General features: G+C 44.6%; 1 protein-coding gene across 3 annotated transcripts in view; it reads right to left on the bottom strand.

Moving 5' to 3' along the window:
• LOC147460233 (ARM repeat superfamily protein) overlaps positions 1-17670 on the bottom strand; it is a 234605-nt gene that overhangs the window by 38090 nt on the left and 178845 nt on the right. For all 3 annotated transcript variants that reach the window (XR_015187951.1, XM_086511315.1, XM_086511316.1), the window contains 3 exons: positions 17468-17628; positions 17150-17348; positions 16906-17088 (listed from right to left, as the gene is read on the bottom strand). Coding sequence is in view for 2 of the 3 variants with exons in the window: in XM_086511315.1 (XP_086367441.1) it covers positions 16906-17088; positions 17150-17348; positions 17468-17628 (543 nt within the window). In the remaining variant the exon portion in view is untranslated. The remainder of the gene's footprint in view (positions 1-16905; positions 17089-17149; positions 17349-17467; positions 17629-17670) is intronic.

The raw sequence follows: 17670 nt of genomic DNA, 5'->3' as shown, positions 1-17670 counted from the left end.
TCCTAATTCTCAAGATTTCCATAGCTTGAATCCCCTTTCCCTCTTATCATTCTCTCATTGCAAGTAGCCATATTGGTGGTCTTCAAGCGAAGTGAAGAGCCGGCTATATCCAAAGCAAGGAGAAGACTACACCATACACACACTGAGATAATGTTTTCTTGTTCTTTTTATGCTATTGCATTTGTTTAAAATTGATTTACTCTCATGCTTACATAAATTTATGCTTAAGCTCTCATTTTTCCATAAGCAAGCTTTTTGCTTGGGAAGAAGAAATAACTACTTAACTTTGTTGTTACCCTCTAATTATGGTCCATTACTAATCATAACTAATCATATTGCTAACAACTAACCCCGTTGTTATTTCAAGTTCCGTTCTCTAGATTACCAGATTAATATGGCATAGAGAAAGTAGAAAATACTCTCTTTAACCATAGGTGACTGGAGATAATACTTATATTTCAAGTTCCGTTCTCTACATTACCATACTAATATAGCATAGAGAGAGTGGAAAGCACTCTCTTTCACCATAGGTGACTCGAAATCATACAAAAATAATATGTATGTTGGATGATGTTAATATCTATGCGTACCCTTAAACCCCGTCAGAAATATCTTTCTTCTATTTTTAAGATGCACGAGATAATTGCCACATAATGACGGACAATTAAGTATTGGAAATTTCTGAAATTAACTATTCTATTCAAAGTGACATTATAATCTACTCTATAAAAAATCTCTTATGAAGGGTTCAAAAGTTTTTCTATAAATTTAAGAAATAAGACTTTACTTCTTTCAAAGACAAACAGAGCATACGTGTTAGATTTGTTAAGGAGAGTTAAGTTTTCAAGGGTAGCTGTATCTTAGTCCAAGGAGTTGTCCTTGAAAGTAGCAATTTCCTTCCAATTATGGTTATCTTTCTCCTCTTATCAATTGAAAGTCCCGAAACCATATCTCTCTTCTAGCTACAAAATTAATCCTATCCATGGAAGCAAAGGTATCCCTAAATCCCTTCTTAAAGAAGAATTTGTTAATCAATCATACACTATTGCACGAACCATTTTTCAACACACTAGCATGTCGACTCTTAAGAACTTCGTAATTTTTTACGCTTACACTACCATGCATAGAAGAGTTTCACTCTTGCATAAGCAATCAAAGGAAGTTCTACGATTATTTGTCTCAAGATTGCATGTTAGTGCATTCCGAAGTTTTATGTTTACCACATTCAGATCACACGAAAGCAAAACTCATTGTAGGAAGCATATGCATTGTTCATTTCAAGTTTGTTTACTTTCAAGTTCGTTTTGCAAATTCGAAGGGTCCCGAGTAAGGAGATAGCTTCACGGATGTCGTGACTGTGTTGCTTGAACATAAAACTCCCATCACTTCCATGGAGATGACCCATGGATGACAAATGAAACAAAGGGACCAAAATGGGATTCGTCAAAGTCGAAATTAACTTGAAACTTATGTCGAGACAATACCTTTGAAAGGGATCCCACCAGAATTGCATGTCCACACTATCCCTCTGGTTGAAGGGGCTAAGCCTGTCAAAGGCCGAGCTTACAAGCTCAACCCAAAGTATGCACAGGCTGTCATTTCAGAGCTAGAAAAAATGCAAGAGGCAGGGATCATTGTACCTGTGGAGCACTTTGAGTGGTTATCACCCATGGTGATAGCGCCTAAGAAGCAGTCCAATAAAATCCGTGTGCGTAGATTACCGCGGTCTGAACAAGGTACCTATCACACATGGTTTTCCCACACGTTTCACTGAGCGTGTGCTACAAAATGAACAGGGCATGTATTGTACAATTTCATGGATGGATTCAGTGGATACAATCAGCTGGACATCCATCCAGGTGATCACATTAAAACAGCTTTCATGACTCCCTGAGGTATTTTTATCTACACTAGAACGTCGTTTGGGTTGAAAAACGCTCCCCCTTCCGTCAATCGAGCAGTATATCTCATATTCTGTCATTTACATACGGATCATCTTCATGGACGATTTTTCGACCTTCTCAAGTGCTCAATGTTCAACCCCAGTGGAAAATCTAGAGGAACACCTCGCTCAGCTCTCTGCTATCTTCCTGGAGTGCAAGTTGCAGGCCGAGTATGGCAATGGCTACTCTTATTTCAAGAGTTTGATTTCAAAGTGGTACTCAGGCCTCGCAAACATCATGTCCTTGCCGACCACCTCTCTTGCATTCACACAGGTGACAGGTGAAGAAGCAACAGGGGTTGCAAACGACTTTCTAGATAGCAATCTCTTTAAGGTGGATACCACTCCGGAATGGTATGGCGATGTTTTGCATTTGCCATCTAATGGCTTGTTCCCGGCGAACGCGTCTCCACTGCAGCAGAGACGACTGTTGTTGAAGTCTAAGCCATTCCCTCTGATTGGAGGCCAGCTCTACAAGTCAGTACCGGATGGTGTTCTGAGGCGGTGTGTCTCCCCTCATGAAGTTGAGTATATTTTGGAGGATGTCCACAGTGGTCCCACTGGTGGCCATTACCTTGGTCATATCGCCGCCCAGAAGATTGTCCAGAGTGGTCTATGGTGGCTCTATGTTTTTCGGGATGCAATTGCGTATGTGAAAGTATATGATGTGTGTCAGCGCTGTGGACCTAAACCGAGAAAGCAGTCCAACGTCCTCTGCACGTCTCTATGGCATGGCAACCCTTTGAGAAATGAGGCATGGATTTTGTGGGTCCAATTACTCCCCTCGCCCAACCAGGTAATCGGAAGTATCTACTGGTGGCTACAGATTATGCAACCAAGTGGACAGAGGTACTGGCAACAACTGATTGCACTGGCAATAATGTAGCCAAGTTTCTATATGAAAATATTTTGTGCAGGTTTGGATGTCCCCTGGCGATCACCAGTGATAGGGGCAGTCACTTTGTTAATGAAATGATTTCAACCTTGCTCGCCAACTACAAGATTTTTCACCGTAAGTCTTGTTCGTATTACCCTAGAGAAAATAGGCAGGCCGAGAGCACCAATAAGGTTTTGACAGCCCTTCTACGGAAAGCCTGTCATCTTCATCCAACGTCTTGGGCTCAAGCTATCACAACACCCTTTGGGCATACGGAACTTCTTTCAAAGCCACAGCCAATCACCCCATTTCAATTCGCTTTAGGTTTGGAAGCGATAGCACCCTTTGAATTCAACTCAGGATCTCCGCGAGTCAATAGTCTCCATGCCAATGGTGATTTGGGGTCAGCATCTGTCTCCTTTTGGATCAAAGCCGAAGATTGGCTTCTCTGGCTCTGCAAGCAGAGCAGCTTCGTCGCAAAGCATGACATGATCGCCATCTCAGAAAGCCGAAAATAACGCAAGGAGCACTGGTGCTACTCTACCAAGCTAAATATCGGAACAAAGCAAAGAGGTTGGTTCCAGCATGGCAAGGAGCATACAAGGTGCAGGAGATTCTACCCCAACGGGCCGTACAATTAGCCTCCCTAGAGGGAGTTCCGCTGCCTTTAGTCAATGGGTCTAGGATCAAATGCTATCATACTGTAAGCTGACGGTCAAGGGTCTAAAATCAAGTGTTGATCTTCACCGACTCCTCAATCCTAAAGGATCTTAATGTTCCCCATCACTATCTCATACACCCTCTCCTTCTATTGCTTCTGCTACTTTCATGGACATGATTCTAGAATTTGGAAAACCACTCTGTGTTAGTATCTCATGTACCCTCTCCTTCGCCGCTCTGGTGAGCGTGGTTCTAGATTTTGTATGACTGACTTTGTGTGTGTCGGTCGTATTAAAGTTGTATTAGAGTTGGATCACTCTTGCTATGATTCACTTTTGGGTTCTCAATTGTTGGTTGTTCTTCGATTAACTCTGCTCGCTTAGTTGCCTTTTGTTTGGCCTAACCACTCTATCCACCCTACTAATGCCTTGCTATAGCTTCTAGCTTCTGATCATCTCTAGCACCACACACTAGGCACTAAGTTCTCTTCTTGCTCTTCAATTGGGTATCTTGTGGTGTGCCAATTACATGCTCATTATCAATTTAACTTCGCATTTTCATATACCACGGAATTCACGGAATTAACTACTCAGGTTACCTCATTCTCTATCTCTGCATTACCTGTTAATCTTCTCAACCTGCTTGATGTTTCTGGCGACTTGCCCTCGCCATTGGTGGCCTCGTCCTCGCCTTTGCTACCTGACCTTCGACTTGCCCTCGTCCTTGGTGGCCTCGCCCTCGCCTCTACTGCCTGACCTTCAACCTCGCCCTCGCCCTTGCTGTTGGCCTTGACCTCGGCCTCGCCCTCGCCCTCGGTGGCCTCGCCTTTGCTCGTGCTGGACCTTGCCCTAAGTGCTGCTCTGGCCCTCGCCCTCGCCCTCGCCCTTCGCAGCCTTTGCCTTTGCAAGCCATGTCAGTTTTAAAACTTACCTGGCATTATTTTCCACCTCAGCTAAAGTAAGCCTCAGCGTATTAAGTTAAACCCGTTAATTTCAGCCCGCATCCCACAGTCACGCAATTTCTCTGCAAAGCGTTTTCAGCCTAGGGCTGCATCTCCGAAAAGAACCCAACTTCCATCGCCACCAGCCTCCTCTCTCCATCGCCAGGCTACCTCTCTCCGTGCTCCTTGGCCTGTAACAAACTGCTAACGTGTCAAAGCCTAAAGAATGGAGCCAACTTACAGATGTGGCCGAGCAGCCTGAACTATCACAAAGTGATAACGTGGCTGCCTGAGAGCAAAAACCCTAACCCTAACTTCTGCCAAAAACCCTAACTGCTGAAACCCTAATGCAGGAAACCCTAACCCTAAAATCTGGAAACCCTAACCCTAAAACCTGCATACCCTAATGCTACAAACCCTAACCCTAAAACTGCAAAAACCCTAACCCTAACCCTAAGGGCAGCAAGGAGATTTCCAAAAATTGCGCTGGTTGATGACGTGGCAGACTGTACGGATTTCCGTGATTTACGAAAAGTTGGCAGCTTTTGGCATTGCTTTTTGGACCACGAGCTTTTGAGTTTTGAAGGCTTTTCACTGTAATTTCTTTTTAGGCGAAGGGCCTTTAAATATAAGGTTAGGGCTCATTCTCCTGCATGCTTCCTGGCGAAGGTGCAGAGTCTGGAGTACCGGCTTGTACTGTGTTGATGCAATATAAAGAAATACCGAAATAGGCGCCAAGCTTTGGGGCCAATACTCTCTAGGGTGGAATTCCACCGCTTCGTGTCGCGTGTCATCTCTCTCTCTTTTAGTTCAGTTGTTAATGAAGTGCTAAAAGTTTGTTCAGTTTGTTCTTTTCTTTTGGCACGTGGTGACCGCCTTGTGACATGGCCAACCAAGCGCTCAATAATACTTGAAGATGGCAGCTATAGAACAGAGTTAAATTGAGCTTGACCATGCTACAATTATCTGGCACTTGTACTATGTCTTCGGGTGTCATTGAGAACATGTATCTAGGTGTGGTTTAAGGAGCTCTACTCAATTGCAGAAAATAGTTGTATCTGTATCAGGTGCTTTCATGTGATGTCATCAATTGCAAACTTGAGTTACAATTCTCTGGTACATTTCATCAATATGGTTCGTACTCGAAATTGAGAGCAATATCTCCGCTCGGAGCAAGAGTCTTCTGCCTCCTCTAGGGATAGCAGTGAGAGTAAATCAGACTATGTCCAAAGTTCAGAGCAACTGTTAGATGAATCTTCCGAGGAAGATTCACCCCAAGCAGTCACTCCTGGCAAGGTCACCACTCTCCAAGTGCCCCGCCCTTTTGGTGCCATCTCGAAGGTACCCTTACTAATGATCTATCACTTACAGGCGCCCAACCATGTACTAAAAGATATGTTCTCTTAGCAGTAGTTACTACACCTTGGTCTCCAAAATCTGGCTCAGGCCGATGTGTCTTGCACCATTTCTAATGCCAAGCTGAGTGTCCTCTTACTTACTTTTCCAAAACTAAATGGAGTTACTCTTACAATGGAGGACATTGGACAGTCGATGGGGATACTGAATGTGCTTGCACCTTTGCCCACCACTAAAACATTCTCCAATCTCTCCCCTGAAGACATTGTGAATGCGTGCCAACAACTGTTGTTGCACTCACATGCGGACTATCACAGGAATCAGCAGTTGTACTCCATTTTACAGTATTATTTTTTACTACGTGCACCGGAAAGAGCAGTGGTTCCTTCCTCTGCAGGAATATGTGATGCATTCTTTTGTCTGCCACTATCGCTCTTTAAGGCGCTGCAGGACAGGGCAAAACGATTTCAGACGCAACGAAAAGGAAAAGCGGAGAGGTTCAATTGCTATGCAACCTCTATTATGTATCGGGTAGTGCAAACTATGCAACAAAAAGCAGATGCAACTACTGTTCTCACTCTCCAAGAAGATGCCAAAGAACAAGGCCGTTCAAAAATGTCCAAAGAGAAAGGCACTTTACGCAAGAGGGCTAAAGTACAAAAGGATTCGATGGAAGAGCTAGCAACACTACCCTTCTCTGAATCACAGGTTAAAATCTATGACGTCAATACCGCAAACCCGAGTGAGCATGACTACTTCTGCAGCCACCTCTACTTTTACACCACCTATTGTTAGTAGTGTTGCAGGCACCCAAAACACTCTCCAATTGTGTTGGCAATGCCACCTACTACTACTCCTAGTGCAAGGACACATAGGAGTATTGCAGGGATACCTAGCTCAGGGACACCTAGCTCTGGGCAGCCTGACATGTTTGCCAACTTTGCGCCTCAGGCCGACAAACTTCTAGATGCCGGCAAAAGAGCAATTTCAACTATTATAGATGCAGCCATCTCCTTGCAACGTACTAACGATCTGCATCGCGCTGTCTATGACAGTATGCAAAGGGAAGTGTACGGCCACCTTCAAAGATCGATGGATAGGGATATGTTAATTGCTCACGCTCAAGATCACATAAGGATTCTCACTCAACAGGTACAGGACCTCAAACACATAGTCCACACTTTACAAATGCAGCTAAAAGAGGGAATTCATATGGCCGCAGTTCAGGAAATTTCTCGTGTGGTAAATTCAATGTGTCCCTCATGTGCCCAACATCAGTCTATAGTTGTTTCACCAACAACTTCGGCTCCAAGTTCTACGCAAGTTCCTGCTATGGCACCACAAACGGACATTTCCAAAGCTCATTCAGGGGATTCTCAAGTAGTTGAGAAAACACAACCTACTATGGAATCTAAGCAAGCAGGATCGGCTTCCTCACAATTTCATGGACCCTCCATGGGTCCCCCCCTCCCAGTCCACCTCTTTCCCTCCTCCCTTCTACAACAACTTTCCTCAGTTTCGACCTGTCCCACCTTCTCACCCTACTCAGTCTGTTGCTCATGGGGTTGCTACTCCATATCCAATGTACCCTCCTCATGGCCACTACCCTCCACCATACACCTCGCCTCCGTCTCCTTACCCACCTTTCTACCAACCTCTCCCGTCCCCTCCATCATCCGACCACTAGTAGATATCACCTCTTGGAGTCCTCACCAATATTAGACCTCGTTGCAAATCTTTCAGTTCTCCACTCTCCGGGACAGGGAGCGGTCTTGTGGCGAGCAACCTGTAGTAGGCTACAGTGTCACTTTCACAGGATACACAGTTAGTACACTTGGTCTTTGGTTTGGTCTGGTTCACACCGGATCGACTCGTTGGGCAGTGACACGTGGCAGGGATACGGTGGTCTAGTGGACGTCGTGGCCAGGTCACCACCACCACTCAGTGTAGATAGACTTAGATGCTGACATTTATGAGCCGTTGTTGGCTCTTTATGGTTGTACATATGAGTAGTAGCGGTTGGGTCATGACTTATCTTCTTCATATATGGTCCAGCATGATCCTCCAGGGTAGCGAATCTATACACATAGCACGTCTGCACCATCCCTGCACATCTAAGCCTTAACACCCACATTGTACCTGTGAGTTCTAGGCTGGAGCTGAGTGTGCTCCCCCACCAGAGTCTGTATCAATCCTTTGAGATAGTCGAGTCCATATGTTCCCGTCTGCTGCTTTATCTCTGTGTTGATCAGTTGTTATCTATTGTTTTCTATGTTTCCATTCTATTTTGAGTAAGATGTCACGCAGGTTGCACTGAGGAGCGCCCACTGTAAAGAGCACGACACACTATCCACGCCACAAGTGTCAATGATCTTGAGTTGCCCGTGGAGAGTTGAGTTTGAATTTAGTCTGATGACTCTGATTCGAAAGTTAAATCGGTAAGTAATGGTGTTTCGGGTCTAAGGGATCCATATGAGAGAAAGTGAATGTTATCACCCCCTTGAGTTGGCATTGAAGAGCAGGAGGACTCCTGTCTTGGTGTCGATTTCAAGCCGGAGGGATGTCCGGAATCCTAGTGTATCCATTTGGACATGGTGCAGCCAAAGGTCCTTGGCATAGCCCTCACAATTACATTAGTACCCAGCCTAGGTAATTTTTGCACCCATTTCGAAATCGTGGGATTTTTAGGAGGCATTGCCCTACACAGCTTCTATCCCATATATAAGTGACCCTAACGGTCAAATCTCCACTATGAGTCCGTACCCACAATACAAGTACCAAGTACCCACAGCACCTCAATCTCTCTGGCGTTTTTGCACCAGATCAGCCATCAGCATTAGCATTTTCAGTTTTCAGTCATAGCCTCGCCACTTCATTGCACATCCAGTCTCAGCATTAACGTTTTCAGAATTCAGCGCATCATAGTAGATCAGCCAGTGTTTTCAGATTCAGCCAGCAGATCAGCCAGCATTTTTCAGTTTTCAGCCCATCACCGACATTGTCAATAGCAGACCGGCCCATAGCCTCGTCGCAGTTGCAGATTCCATCCGAAATTCCTAGTGTTTTGCGTTTTCAGCCTTTAGCCTATGAAATCCAAGCATCTACTGCAAGATCCCATCAGCATCCAGTACCATTGTATCAGCATTTGAGCAATCTAAAGCAAATACCGTTGTAGCGTTAAAGAGGGGTGCCCTTGGAGGGGGGTTTGGGACCCCATCTGGTGTTAGTCCTCTCTCTCTCTCTCTCTCTCTCTCTCTCTCTCTCTCTCTCTCTCTCTCTCTCTCTCTCTCTCTCTCACCATGGAGTAATTTTCAGTGGGCCAGCATTTTCATTGAGGAGAGCAACAGAGACTAGATTGACCAAAGCCCATGCAACATTGGGTAGATTGGAAAGGATGTGCTCACAGGTTCATTTTCAGGAGCCTCGGACGAAGCTCTAGCTCTTTGACACTTCGGTGGCTTCTGCATTGCTTTATGGAGCTGAGATTGACCTTCACAGGATCATCACGGGAGGATAGGCCGCAGTGATGGATGGGGGGATGTGGAGAAGCCTATGGTCTCTATGATCTCGCGGCTCATTAGAGCCAAGGCTTCAGTACCACGTGCTATTGTACGAGAAGAGCTAGCTCCCCCCCACTACTCGTTGAGGCGCTCACCAAATCTGTCTCCTTCATACACCGCATGTGGAAACTTCCCAGAGACAGATATGCCCACCTTGCACTTGAGTCCTCTCAACAGTTAGCCATGCAAGGAGATACAGCATGCTGGTATGGGGAGATGACATCATGGTTTCAGGCGCATGGGTTCAGCATAGACAGATTGCCTCCATTTCAGTACTCACTTGATGCGCACTTGATGCGCCCTCTCTGAGTCTTACACAGTCCGAGATCTCCAGGCTCATCCGCCAAGACTTTGACTCAGCTAGACACCAAGAGGACATGGATACAGCCAGCACAAGAATTGGGCACAAAGATGGCTTTCTACAGAGAGCATCTCCTCCAGCTTATGGAGGATGGGTTTGTGACGAGGCCAAGATACATGGACACCCACTTGTCTCATGGGATACAATGTGCTATTGGCCAGATACGCACATCTTCACACCAGCTGCGGATCGAGACTGGGAGGTACAGTGGAGTACCAATAGAGGCCAGGACATGCCCCTTGTGTGACATCAAGACTGAGACAGTGTTGCACTACACATGCCACTACCCCGTCTACTACAAGATACGAGGCCGCTTCCATTGCTTGTTCAGGGAGGGCTTTGGACCATTCTCCAGAGTCATGCGGTACAAGGATCACAGATGCCTGGGCTTGTTTTTGCTCGAGCTGCGCACACACAGAGAGAGCCTGATGCGAGGAGAAGCTAGCCAGTCTCAGAGACAGATCACAGACTTCTTTAGAGCTGCCACTAGACACCCGGAGGAGTTACTACCACAACGGAGCAAGTCACCTCACACGAGAGGCACACTAATCGACGGAGCGACTGAGCTGGGGAGATCCAGACGCCCACAACTACGGAGGACTACATAGCATCGACGGAGGCTGCATCAGAGGATTTGGATAACTTTGGCTCGACATGCACGACGCCCGGTCAGACTACTGACCGAGATTGATGAGATCTACCAGCGACCGATGCTTGATCTTTTGTGATCTAGCTATCCCAGCTAGCTGTTTAGCTGCTTAGTTTACACCTAGCAGTTGAGGATTCCATAGTATTTTATTTTGTCATAATGTCATTTTGTCATCTTGTTACTCTGACTTTGTGTGAGATCCACCACATTGTAACTTTCTGGTCTCATAGGTCACTTTGGCCTCTTGAAGACGTTAATATAACATTTCATTTCATCTCTCTCTCTCTCTCTCTCTCTCTCTCTCTCTCTCTCTCTCTCTCTCTCTCTCTCTCTCTCTCTCTCTCTCTCTCTCTCTCTCTCTCTCTCTCTTTTCTCTCTAGTCTTTGCACATATCTTATAAAGTAAAAGGAACTCGCTCATTCAGTAAAAGGACCCTTGACTATCCACTGAGCATTCACCATCAATCACTTCCGTTGCACACTCCATGTAGCATACTAGTCAAGCATTTCCTCAAAGTTCTAATAATGTATCATCTAGATGGCCGATTCTTGTGGTCTTTCCAGAAAACGGGTTTGCAACCAAATTCTTCTTTCCCGTAATGTTAACCATCCGGAAATGGAGCTGAGACAACATGTTCGCTCATGTCCTTTGCTTATTGGAATGTTACTTCTCGGAAGACTCTAATGGTCTATAAACACTTTGAAATCTGCTCCAAGCAAGAAATGCTTCCAATGAGAGTAAGTATGTATCACTCCTAGCAGCACCTTTAAGATCTACTCTCATAAGCTATGACATGGTCCTCTCCTCTTAAGACTGCTACCACAAGAGTTACAATTAACCTCAAATGGCTTCTCCAAATCAGGCATTATCAAAACACGACCCCTCGCCACTTCTCTTTCAGTGTTTAAAATGTTGTAATTTATGAGCGTTCCCAAGTCAATGGAACACCTTTCTGAGTCACGGTTTGCAAAGGCAAAGCAATCTCTGCAAACTTTTCAAACGACCCGCCTGTAATGCAATCACAAACTCGCCAATTCCGGATGGTCTCTATCTTGTTGGCTAGGTCCATCTTTAACCCTCTCTGTTGAGAATGCGCTCTTACAAGGAGAGCTATGTAAAGAGATACGCTCAGCTGATATATGGATTTGAGTCTAAATCCTTGATTGCTATTAGATTTGAGTCTAAATCCCCTGATTTCTTGTATGAGATACAAGAAATGCTCGAACGGGCTAAGGATAGTATAAGAACGGCTCTTGATCCAGCCATCACTTATGCTAATCAAAAGAGATCTCCAAGGACTCTAGCTATGGGACAATGAGTCTATCTGAGGATACCCAAGGACTCCAAGACTATGCAAACGCGAAAGCATTATAAGCTTTCAGCTAGATATTTAGGTCCGTTTTCTATCACAAAGGTCCCTTCGGATGTAAGTGTACATCTAGTGTTTCATGTGAGCCGCCTTAGAGAAAAACTAGGCGAGGCCTTCATTGTTGTACCTATTGAGGATTAAATGGAAGGGTCAATCTAAAAGGTTTGCTACTTCGGAATCAGTTAGGGCTTTGAAAGCTCAGTATCCCCACTTCATTGATGAGGACATCAATGGTTCTTAAGGAGGGAAGTATGTTATGTCCTGCTTATTACAGGAGAGGGAATCTAGCCTAGACGGCATCGGGATGGGTGTCCAGTGTCCAGGCGGATGTAGTCTGGACTCGGTGAGTGTGGCCGGCCATTTTTATACAAGGGAGACCAAGGCCTCATTTGCAATTATCAAGCCCCACAGGCAGAGTGCCAATGGTTAGCCCACGAGGCTAGGAGTGCGCTAGGTCACCTCGAGGAGGTGAGGCTGGGTGGTATGGGACGCTCGGTCTTACAGGTGCACGCCTACGTCCTCGCAGGCTAGGCCCACCACGAGGGAGCTGCGGAAAGGTGTCTATGGTCGGGTCGTTCGTCGAACGCGTGTCTAGAGGCGGTCCGTGTAGCAGGGAGATAAACTGGCGGGCGTTCGTTTCACGTATACAACCCATAAATAATGGCGGAATTTTTGCACTACGTAAACAAAAACTAAAACTTCCCTCTATATGGTGTTGTAGTTGCTCACAACCTTGGTGAGAAGGCGACTTGTGAAGTATTTCTTTGGAGGGTTCGGTCAAAATCGCATCAAGCCTTAAAATATCCTTAATATACTCAGCCTGAATCAAGGGAAGGACATTTCAAGACTCAAGTGCCATACTCCCGAGAAAGATAAGAATGTTGCGCTCGTAAGTGTTGTTCCTTAAAATTTTGACAGCATTGTCATAGTGCTAGGACAACATGTTATCAATGCGAAGAAGAGACAAAATAAACAAAGAAGACTTCAACCAATTTAGCAGCTTGCATTGCATCATCATAGTCTGTGTGATACAATATCAATTGAGACCACCTTTTAGTCTATGTAACTACAGTCTGTATGACTAGCCCACTCTACGTGGCTACTAGCATGTGTGGCATTCAGTCTTCATCTGGCTTGTTTTAGTATAGTCCAAAGTCCAAGGGATGATTGTTGGGATTATGGCCTTTGGCCTAACCTCTATGGGTACTACCTCTTGTACAATCAGCAGTCTAGTCATCCTGTGAATATGTGAGGGCACATGGCATGGTGCGTTGTCAATGGCTAAGTACCTAGGTGCTCAGAGCCACCTGCAACACAGAACAATCTTTGCTTGCTACAAAGTGACTCCTCTCTCAGTGGTGAGAAAGGGTACAAGAATGGCTCTAAAACACGTCCCTGAGCTCGAATTTTTGTTCTCAACTAAAGGTGGTACACCGGAGGGGTGTCTACATTAAAAACAACCCAACTCTCACAGATCTCGACTTAATACGTTCCCACGTGTGGGTTTCAGAAGAGAGCAATGCTCTCATCGGCAATGCATCAGCATACAAACTGCTCCTCCCCCTCCCCCTCCACCTCCACCCCACAAACTCCACAAGTCCACTCATCTCTTCCTTCAATCATCCTCATCATTCACACTGCGCTTTTCTAGTGTTTGTTGATCTGCTAGCTTTCAACCATCCCTCTTGCGGTCATGCGTCTTAGCTGCTACTTGGTCATTAAATCGCGGTCTCCTTGCTTTCTTTCACAGCAGATCACTACTCCTCCTTCTTCCTGGATGGACACCATCAATGGCAGAAGTTGTGGTCATCGGCTTCTGTTCTATCCTTTACTGCATGTGTAAAAGTCACCTCACACTCTGTCTTTTGAGGCTCTCCAGGGCTTCTCAACTACACCCCATACCTTCTTGGCTGATTTTCCTCTTCACAGCACCTTGAAGGTGGCAGGCCATAGGCTATCTTTCCTCCTACAATACTTGTCAAGGCACTTTTACCTACACTCCGAGGGGGTCCTATGAGCATCTCTTGTAACAATTTCTACTTCCGCTTGGGGTAAGCCCCACTTTGAGCATTGCAAGGGGAATCACGTAATAGAACGTCAGCAATGCTTTTCTTAAAAAACAACACACACACACACTTTTTTTGTAAATCTATTTGATTAATTTACTAGTGGGAAACCTCAAAGTGAGGAAAACCCACCAAAAGGGTAATATACAAGGGGAAGAACACAGAACTACTCAGCTGTCCAGAGTAGCTAGAAACATTCATAGGAAAGCCGATGTATCTCTGCAATGATATCACCAGCTTCCAAGGTAAATTGTAACGATTGCCTAAGGGAAAGCTGGAAGAGTGGGAACGGGTCTGCATAAGTACGATGAAACATGTAAGCATTACGCTGACTCCATAGGGTCCAATAAGCCCAATATCTAGCCCACATAAAGAAGACCGCAAAACGTTGTAGTGTCGGTGAGAAAAATACCAAATACCCAGAACCTTTTGTGAAAAACAACCCCAGGAAAGTAGAGCCGCATACATGCCGATACGCGGCGACTGAAGTCTCTAATAATGCAGCAATCCCACAACATATGATAAATATCCTCTCTGGAGTGGAGCAATGGACGCAAGAAGAGCGAAAATGAAGCGCCCTAAGAAAAGTGCCAACAGGAAGCACTTCAAGCAAACAACGCCAGAGAAAGAGTCGCTCCTTCAACAGCAAGTGACTCTTCCACAAGACAGAGAGAAACTTCCTCCACCAGAGATCAAATTTGTGCATGTGCCAAAGGGCATTGCAATGATCAGCAAGCCAAGATAACGGTAGCAGAAGAGCATAAATTTGACCCGCATTAATATCCCGAAAAGGCGTATCCCGAAGAGCCCAATCAGACATGCGATCACCATCAGGTAAAGGTGAAACTGGCAAAAAGTCATGCAACATACTTTGAAGTGCTCTCCAAAACTGACGGTAATGCATGCCCAATCCAAAACGGGGAGCGGCGCAGGGGAACTCAAAAGTATATCCAGCCTCATCGACTACATCCTCAACCACACGAATGCCACGGCCAGAAAAAAAATAAGCCTGGCGAGGGGAGCAATCGACCAAAGTAAGAAAAAATGCTCGGCTCCAATGGAGACTCTCCAAACGAATCGAATCACCTTCCTGCGGAGGATTCCATGAAAGATGAATCGTAACCTCTTTCCAGGCAGACACTAAAGTGGAAGCAAGAGGACATCCAGGAATGTACCCTTCCATCTTGCCGAAAACCACCTCCCAGATAGATGGTTGCCAATGGCTAAAAGAGGAAGTAACAACATGCTGACCAAGGTGTGCAAACATAGGATCCAAGGCTCAATTTGTTGCGCAAGTGCAAGCAACAACATAGCTTTCCGAGCAAGAACATGCCTGCGCAAATCCAAAATGTTAAGGCCACCCACGCGTTTAGAAGTGCAAAGCTAGCTAGTCTTTGCGTATCATGGTTGTAGTCGCTAGTTTCACATCCATTAGGGTTTGAGTTGGAGTGCCCTCATTTCTCACACGTGTGTACACCCCCATGTGAGTCCATGTTTATTCTTCACAAAAAAGAGGCCGTACGTACAAGACGGAAAGTACAAGATGAGTGCTATGCATACATCAATGTGGCATGTAGGAGGAATGCAGAATAAACCATTGAGGAGGTGCGTAGTGCCATATGGAGTGGTCGTGATCCAAACTGACAAGGACTGAAGATCTCGCGCTTGTCCTACAGAAAGAGTATTGATGCCGCTTTGCTATTCAGAAGAGCCTACTGGCTGTAAAGAGTATGTAGTAACTTAGTGCAAATAGCTGTCAGTGGAGTCGAGGTCGGTGAAGACTGTCTGCCCGTAATAGAAGGCTCGTTTCATGTGAGTCCTCACTAACTGTAAAACGCAGTCACAGCATGTGGATGGACCTATAGTCCCTCCTGTGACTCAAATACTAAGACAATATCATCAGTATGGAAACAGAGATAAGAGTGACAAATCCGGGACCATGGTCCTGTGAAACACATTTCAAGACTATTTCAATGTGAAAACCTTTAAAACCTTTCAATCTTTTATGCTAGGGTGTAACCTGGCTTCAAAATAGAATCACATAATTTGTGATATTATGCCTTCTGTTTCATATAGTGCTAATTCAAGAAGTGTTTGCATATTGTTTCTTAATACTACTTTAATTTCCCTTACATTTCTATATATTGCCTATTTAATCACGCATTTTAGTTCTTTCCTATGGGATGATACGTTTCGTGTTAAAAGTCCGCTTTTCAGAATAAAATGTTGCAGAGCTGAAGCGTTTTCTCCTTGTTGCTTCCAGCTGCTTCTCTCTCATTCTGCTAGGTTTCCATGCCGCAGAGGCGGACAGTCGCTTCTTTTGTGTTCCCATGTCTTGAATTCCCACCACCGGCAGTGTAGGCCAATTTTTGGCTCTTCCCCCTTCTATTTTGTAAATTCTAGTTCTATCTGGGGAGAGTCTCCCATTTGTACACGATCCATTGTTTTTGTTAACGGTTGAGGCAGCTCACTGGTCGCTTTTTCCCGTATTAAAGGATCTATTTTGTGACACTTAAAATATATATTATAGGGCCACTAACATGTCATAAAAGAATTATGGTGATATACAATTGTGTAGGTCTTAATCAATTGACAACTTCATTGTGTCAGACAAAAAGCACCCTGTTAAGAAAACAGGTCCTTTTTTTTACGAAGATCATATTTTCTTAACATATTGCGTCTTTAACGTGGTGGAAAATAAGCTATTTCCGAAATCTTTCCCTACACAGAAACCAGGATACAGTTTCCAAGCCATTGACTGCCTTACATTCGAGTCATTGTTCTATGGCATCCGACACCCACACTATGGTATTGGATGGAGTTCAATTTGCATAGTATAATTGTCACCTAGTGCATATAGTATTGCAATTTGAGCCCCTGAGACAGAGTTCCATCCATCTGCGATATTCAATTCAGCTTTTGTACTCTGCCTTTTTTTTCATTTCTCTTCCTACCCAGAGGGCACTCACAAGCGTATTATTGATATTGATCTGTGTCATACGTGATTTTGGCCTCCAATAGACAATAAAACAGCAATTCTTTCTTTACTTATATCAAACATGCTCACACAAACAAACAATCAAGCACGCGTTTGACAATTGGTGGTGTTAGATGCATCAGCTTACTTGAATCATAGTAGTCTCCCCCAAGACAGCAAATACACTGATCACATGCTCCAGCATAAGGTTTGGAAAGTCTCTTGCCAATGTCGCCAAAAGATTAAGAGACTGATTGAGAGTGGTAATGTCGGTTGTTTTATGAATGAAATCCACCAAAAAATCAACCTCAAAGAGGTTCTTCACTCCTTCCTGCAAGTACATAATGAGACGACTACCGACACCTGATTTAGTGAATATGCAGCATACATACCTTTTCAGCTCCAGCTGCAGCAGAATTTAAGATATTTTCTAATACTTCCAAAACCAGCTGCTGAATATAGCTGACATGAATGCCCTCATATTGCAATGGGATTTTAAGGGTTGCTGATTGAACTTTCATTTTGTCGACATTTGCAGACAACTTGATTGAGGTTCGAAGGCATTCAAACAAACAAGGAATCAAATTATGCCTGTGACATAACCAAAAGTGTAAGTGCTTAACAGTTTATCCTTTCTTTACTGAGCAGACAAAATCCCTTTACTCTGATTGAACAATTAATTTACCTAGAAAAGCAACAACCAAACTTACCTACTATCCATGTCAAACTGTGCCAGCAAAAACTCCAAGACAGCAGTTAAAGACTTAGTTGTCCTGATCATAGACTCCTCCATTATTATTTTCTTGTTCAGGTACAGAATCATTTCATCCAGAATCCCATTTATATATCCATGCATAACTGCCCAATTCACCTGTGCAACAGCCATCATTCAGTGGTAAAACTTCTAAAACTG

This window comes from Adiantum capillus-veneris, chromosome 4 (genome assembly GCF_014529385.1).
Source record: "Adiantum capillus-veneris isolate H3 chromosome 4, ASM1452938v2, whole genome shotgun sequence".
NCBI lineage: Eukaryota > Viridiplantae > Streptophyta > Polypodiopsida > Polypodiales > Pteridaceae > Adiantum > Adiantum capillus-veneris.
This window is presented reverse-complemented; position numbering and strand designations above follow the sequence as displayed.